We start from the raw sequence: 6,716 nt of genomic DNA on the forward strand, positions 1-6,716 counted from the left end.
AGGTAGTGAGCCTGATCTCCATCGGACTCTTGGATTTCATGGCGGGACATTAATTAGCTTCTTGGAATTACTGTTCAGCTTGTTGACGTCTTGGATTTCATCGACACGGTGTGGCAGCTCCAATTCCTTGATCGCCACTAGACAATGAGTAGTAAACCTTTGGCAACACCACAGTCCAGATGTTGACTACAGCTTCCCTTGCACCGCACCCGAGTACTTCCCGAATTGCAGGATCTGAAGGGCCATATACTAACTACCTGGGAGCTCTCCGCAAAGGCCCAGCCCAAGAAGAGCCCTTACAAACGCCAGAGACTATAGTAATGAAATAGAGACCCATACTGATCCTGGACCGGGCTGTACCAGTATCCTCTTACTGTTTGAACAAACTGTAGCATCCTACGGTGAAAAAAAAACTTGTTTAGCTAAGAAATTCAGTTTTAGTCCCGAGCATAGATATACCTGGTACCTCAACCATGCAGCACCAAATAGCTCAACAACAAAGTTAAACGTGAGACACACGAATAACTACCCTCCCATCAGCCTCCCCAACAAATAGCTCGATCCCCTCAATCAGAACGCAACGAGTTGCGCCTCATTACGACGGCTGCGTGACGACTTGACCTCTTGACTCCTGAGGCTGGCCATGGTGTTAAGTATCATATACTAGTATCATGCATATGATACTTGTGTATGATACTATCCCTATAATGGGTAGTATCATGAAGTAGTATCATACTTATGCTATATTTATTGATATTTAGAATCTCAATGCAAATTAATGTATAATATTTGTTTGATATTAACTTTTCTCGTGATATGCGCTATTATACGGCATCTACCTATGATACTCTAATCTCATCTCTCCTCCTGAATTAGCTGCCACATCACCATTTTTGTGGGACCAATGTGCATGATACTAGCTAAGATACTACCACTATAGCTAGCCTGAGCAGACACAAATCCGGCTGGGAGGTACATAAGAATTTGTCCCTCTATGACCGCATGCTCTAGCGTTTGATTATGTTATCATACATCCACGGGAAGGAGAATAGGAGCTCTCAATGCTCATATTTAGAACATCTCCAAGTATTTGACACTGAACGATTACCTCTTGTCTGCCCCTATTATTTGTTTGTTGCATTTTTTGGCTGCGCCATTGATTAAGCCGGCTATGTTAGGTCCTACATTCTCTCTCCCTTGCGACAACCACACTTAATGATTCCTTTTCCCTAGCCCCAATGCCTCCTTTTTGGAAGTCTCGACGTTTTCCTCCTCGGTAGACTCCACGTCGCTCAATCACCGCATACAAATGGCTTCTTTTAGTTCTACATATCATTGTCATGGTTCCATAGTGCCTTAAGATAATTATGGATTACAACGGAATGCCATTTTTCAGCCTAAACAAAATGACACAAAACATTTATGTATGGATGCTCATAACAGTCAAAACATAAACATGAACAGTTTCAAGAGGGTTTTGACAAGCCAAACAAAATGATACAACAAATTCAGTTTAAGTCAAACGGATACAATAGTTTTAGTGGAGCATTGAAATAGGGTTGTTGGTGGATTGAGAAACGCCATCATCAGATCATCCAAAAAAAAATTGACATCAAAGAAAGTTTATATCTTAAGAAATTTGTTACAATCGTTCAGAATAGAGGACATAACTACATCAGGAACCGACGGATGTCAAACTCCTACAGGTCAACCCACTTTTTATCAAATATAAACCTTTAACGCCATTTTTTCCAAGAAAATATATTTCACTTTGCAACATACCTAGATGCCATGTAATCTTATTCTTAATTTTATGCACGCATTCGTAGGATACTAAAACATTATTTGTAGCCCCCCTATCTGGCTGAAACACACTCTGAATTTTGGGAAAAATATCACATAGGGGTGTTTCAATCTTCTCACAAGCATCTTGAAGATGATTTTATAAATAACATTGCAAATACGGATAAGCCAAAATTTGTGAGTGACTCGGGAGAACCAACCTGAGATGATTATAATATGATGGTTTATGGATCATCTAGCTTCGTCTAGAGACTTGTTTTTCTTCCCGAGCGGCCCACGCACAAGCACATCGTTTTTCATGTCTCACATGTCACTCTTTCTTGCTAGGTGCAACACTCGTGTCGCAGTGCTCTTGATGTTCGTACAGGTAGGCCAGCGAGTGTTGACGCCACATATCCTGGCCCTATGTGCCGCGATGGAGTATTGTCGTACCACCATGAACGCTCGCGGAGGGAGCTCCAATATATCTAGTCCACAGCAACCTGTGAGCTCGAGGGGAGGGGGAGATGTGTTCTAGGGTCGCTAGTCCAGTGACGGTGAACTGAATCTGTCATCAGTGTGCTCGAGGACAACGAGTTGGTGATGGTGGAGGTTAGCGGGTTTTTTTTTTCTGAATGTTGGAAAGGGTGTTTCGACACGCTATAAGCTTATATCATTTTTGTTGTATAAGTAGGAGTAAAATGATGCAATATTCATGGGTGTATGCTACAAAGAGTTTTCTACAATGCTTCAAACTTGTTTCTGCAATGTTGGTTGTGCCTTGGGCAGAAATGTTGGATGCGCTGATTTTTCATGTTGGACAAGTCAACATGCTTCTTTATATTTTGCTACAAACACATGTATATTTGTTGCATACATTTTTATGCTAAAGTGTGTACTCGAAATATTGTAAGCTTTTTCTTAACTTTTAGAGCTCGCAGAAGAAAATGTTGCAAGCGATCTTTCATACTCACTATAAAAAGTTTGGTCCTCAAATGGATAAGTGGATTGGATGGCCGAGGAGGCGAGGAGCTCGCAGACACAGGTTTGGCCCATCTAATTAACATTTTTCTTTTACCACCCACTGCTCGACGCCACGACCCAAATCGTGGGACGTGGAGCGCTCGGATTCCAAGACCCGCCGCGTCGATGTGCCCTCCACGCCAACGTACGCCCCAACCCAACCCGTTTCAAGCTACTGATCTCCCGGAGGATCCCGTGTTTCTTTCCTCCGCCTCGTACACGCGCCGAGTGTCCTCCTGGATGGAGACAACGCTGGGACCCACCACAACCTTATCTCCTCACAACTGCTATTCGTCCAGTCGTTTCCTGTCATCCTCACGGGAAGGGCATACAAGGCCATGACCGCGCCCCACGCAAGGCCGCCGAGCGACCCCACGAAGCGCCGCTACCACCCCCCCCCCCCCGAAGCGCCGTCGCTCATCCCACCGCGGCTCCAAACACCTAGGTGGTCTGCCCCCATGGGAGAGCCAGGGGAGGTCGCCGGCCGGCATGGACTCACTCCTTTCCGCCTCCATCCCGAGCGCCGCCTATATGGTCCCAGCAGTGTTGCTACATGCCCCCAGGGCCGCTACATGCCACAGGCGGGGCTGCTACAAGCCCCCGGCGATGGCTTTGCTACATGCCCCCGGCGACGGCGCTGCTACAATCGCGATGAGGCGTTGCTGCCACAGGCGGCCGACATTGCTACATGCCGTCATCCATGTCCCCGTCCTCTGCTGCAAGTCCATGGTGGCCTGCTGCCGGTGGATCCGGGATGTGCTACTTTGGTCACCTGGAGTTGCTGCCACGGGCGGCCGGAGTTGCTGCGATGGGCGACCGACGCTGGTACAGGCCCGACCGCCATGGCCACGGCCGCTGCTGCATCAAGGGCTGGGAGGCGACGGCATATGCTACAATAGGCGTCGGCGTGCGCTACAACGGGCGGAGGCGCTTGCTACAAAAGGCGGCAGCAACTGCTACAAAGGGCAGCGGCGCGACTGCGGCTGCTACAAGAGGCGGCGGAGCGACGGCGTCAGCGCAAACGGCTGCGCGGTGGCGTATTCTACAAAGGCAGCTGCGGTAGCAGCTAGCGCTACAAGCGTCGCCGGCAACCGGCAGTTGCTGTAAGGTTGCTACAAACAGAGGCGCCGCCGTGCTGCAATGGGGCCAGCGGCGGTGGCGGTGCTGCCGGACCGGGCGGCGGTGCTGCCGGCGGGCGGTGGTACTGCAGGGACTTGACATCTCCGCCTGGTGCCAGGATCGTGCGGGATTGGGAGTACGTGTTTCTTTTTCTGCGCCCGAGGGGTGACTCGAATCAGACGGTCGCTGTCGCTCGCATCCAAGGGCTGGCGACACGGGGGATCGGAGATTTGATCCCCCGGCTCAGCGCTGCCCTTCGTAGAAACCCTAAGGTAGCGAATGGGGCGGTGGTGGCGGCGGCGATCATACGAGTGAGAGCAATCGGGAGCTATGGCGCCGGGGAAGAAGTCGTGGTTGCGAAGCATCTTCTGAAGAGGCGTGCGAATGGTCTGGAAGCCATTGAGGGGCTGACAAGGAGCGGAAGATCCTGGAGCTCGATTCTGAGGGTGAGGACTACATGGAGACTGATGAGTCGATGGCTGCCAGGGATGTCACGCTTCTCGAGCAGGTGGATGCGAATATGGCCGAACTGAAATGTGGTGAGGATGGGGATGATGGTCAGGACATGAAGTGGAAGGATATCATGGCTGCCCAACAACTCTGGATAAGGAAGAGGGAGATCTTCGCCAAATTGCCACTGATCCCTTTCCAGGCAAAGTATACTCACAATTATCAGTACCAGAACAAGGAGGAGGAGACGGAATCCACAAGAGCTGTCAAGGAGCAGATGGCTTTGGAGGAGAGTGAATTCGCTGTGTACCGTTCAGGCTCTGAATTTTCTTGCTTCGGTTCCTTTGAAACCATCAGTAAGTAAACACAAACATGCAATTAGCTAGGATGTTTCATACTTGGCTCATACAGTATTTGTGTAATTTACTTCACTTCATGCTTCTCTTATTTTACTGTGCTCATGTTTCAAGCAGATTCCTTCCTTTTAATGATAGAATGTTAGTAATTTCTAACGCTTGACTTAATTGCTGATGTAGCCACATTGAGTCCCATGTACTATACACACTGGACACCCGAACGCATCCCGTTCATGATCGGTATTGCAACCACTGAGAGCAGCCTGCAGATATACTCCTTCAAAATTCAAATGAAAGGCGAAAATTTGAACTGGCCACTCTATGTTTATGGCGTGGTTGCTGCCCGAGACAAAGTTGATCGCAACCGCAACTTTCTCTTCTACCGGCCAAGGCACGACTGCCAAATACTCACAGAAGATGTATGTGCCATATTCAATCTTCTTTTTTATTTCTCTCCTCGTTGCATGTGTCATTGTTGTTGATGATGATGGCAATCCTTGCAGGATCAGATTTTGCGCCTGACTGGCCCATCTCGGGCAATTATCGCTTTGGACCCTGTTGACTTCGAAGTCGAACTAAAACTTAAGGGCATAACAGAGTCCAAGGACAGACCGTTGATGAACAAACGCTACCATTACTGGGGCGTTTGCACTACTGATTCCGTTTCTATTAAATTAGAGAACTGCAAATGCACAGCAGAGATAAGCCTGAAGCATCATCCAGAAACTGTCCAGGCCACCGTTTTGGGTGTCCGCATTGTTGAAGGTAGCCTATTCCCTTTCAAATATGGAGGCCGGGTTGTGTGCTACTCGCCGCCTGAGGAGCGTTTGCTCATGGGTAGCAAAGGCACCGTTGATGACGTTATGGATCTGTCCAAGGAAATCCTGCTACTTGATTCTCGTGATTTTGATGATGGTGTCGAGATGCCAATGGGCTCGGATGGCTACTTTGATCTGTCGAGGCGTGTTGTTTCTGTGCCATGGAAAGAAAGCATGAAAATTGTCATACAAGCCTACTCAGAGTCACTTGCGAAAAGCCAAGGGAAAAAACGCTGCCTGGAACCTGAAGATATTGCTGCAAGAGGCCATGTGAAGTTCCCGTCCAAATATTGCAACATAAGCCGAGGTATGTGTGACCTTGGCGACTCTAAGGTGGAGGTTACTGTTGCTTGGTCAGCCATTGTTACGAGGAAGAGCAATCTCAGTGTCCTATGCTGAGTGTTAGGGAGTATGATACCCTTGACCCAGTTCTATCTCTTTATGTTTTCGCTGTGGTTTGTTTGTTCAAGCATTTGTGTATCGGTCAGCTATGTTAGATGTCTTAACTATTTGTGAGTCCGCTGTATGTAAGCTGTCCAACTATTTGTCTAACGATCTGGTACGTATGATTTCAAGCTATTTGAGTATTGACTATAATTTGTATGCAGTGTTTGTGTTTTAATTCCTACTATAACCTGTAAGTTATGTTGCGCAAAGCATTTCTGTTTTGATTCTTCAACAGCTGTATTATTGTTCATAGTGTCTGAATTTTTGTTATTGTCATGTAATTATCTTTAGCATAGTACTTGTCTGTCAGAAGAGTCTTTCATTCTTTTACAACTAAGATCTGGTGGGCATGGTCTGCCGGGAACCTTAGCTGCAGCAAAATGCTCTCTGTTTTTGTTTTGTGTGCATAAACCCTTGATGGCAACTGCCCAGCCACGAGATTAGTTTGTATTCACTTTTTATACCCTAGCTTCGAAAATTCTCAGTACACTATAAGCTTGTCTGCAAACAGAACTGCCTTTGGAAATAGAGGTGCTTCTTTAGCTGGTGAACATGAAATTATGAACTTGAGCAAGACCATCGGTGGTCTTTATGCTCCCCAGTTGCTCCAAAGTCACATTGAAGGGAAGAGAGGAATGCCCCAGTTTAGTAGTATCCTATCAAAAGGTTAATGTAAACTAGATTTAGATGTGCGCCTTGGCGCACGACCTCGTGCAGCTCA

General features: G+C 47.4%; 1 protein-coding gene across 1 annotated transcript; it reads left to right on the top strand.

Moving 5' to 3' along the window:
- Positions 1-4,381: 4,381 nt before the first annotated feature.
- Positions 4,382-6,065, top strand: LOC124696338. The gene is made up of 3 exons (XM_047229070.1): positions 4,382-4,730; positions 4,911-5,149; positions 5,234-6,065. The coding sequence occupies exons 1-3, from the start codon at positions 4,382-4,384 to the stop codon at positions 5,945-5,947; spliced, it is 1,302 nt and encodes a 433-aa protein (XP_047085026.1). The 3' UTR covers positions 5,948-6,065.
- The last annotated feature ends 651 nt before the right edge of the window (positions 6,066-6,716 follow it).

Source organism: Lolium rigidum, chromosome 3, assembly GCF_022539505.1.
Source record: "Lolium rigidum isolate FL_2022 chromosome 3, APGP_CSIRO_Lrig_0.1, whole genome shotgun sequence".
NCBI classification, from domain to species: Eukaryota; Viridiplantae; Streptophyta; class Magnoliopsida; order Poales; family Poaceae; genus Lolium; species Lolium rigidum.

Excerpts from the sequence above, each read along its gene's own strand:
- LOC124696338 (XM_047229070.1), top strand. The coding sequence starts at position 4,382 with ATGGAGACTGATGAGTCGATGGCTGCCAGGGATGTCACGCTTCTCGAG. Across the intron at positions 4,731-4,910 it reads CGGTTCCTTTGAAACCATCA|CCACATTGAGTCCCATGTAC; the intron begins GTAAGTAAACAC and ends TTGCTGATGTAG. Across the intron at positions 5,150-5,233 it reads GCCAAATACTCACAGAAGAT|GATCAGATTTTGCGCCTGAC; the intron begins GTATGTGCCATA and ends CAATCCTTGCAG.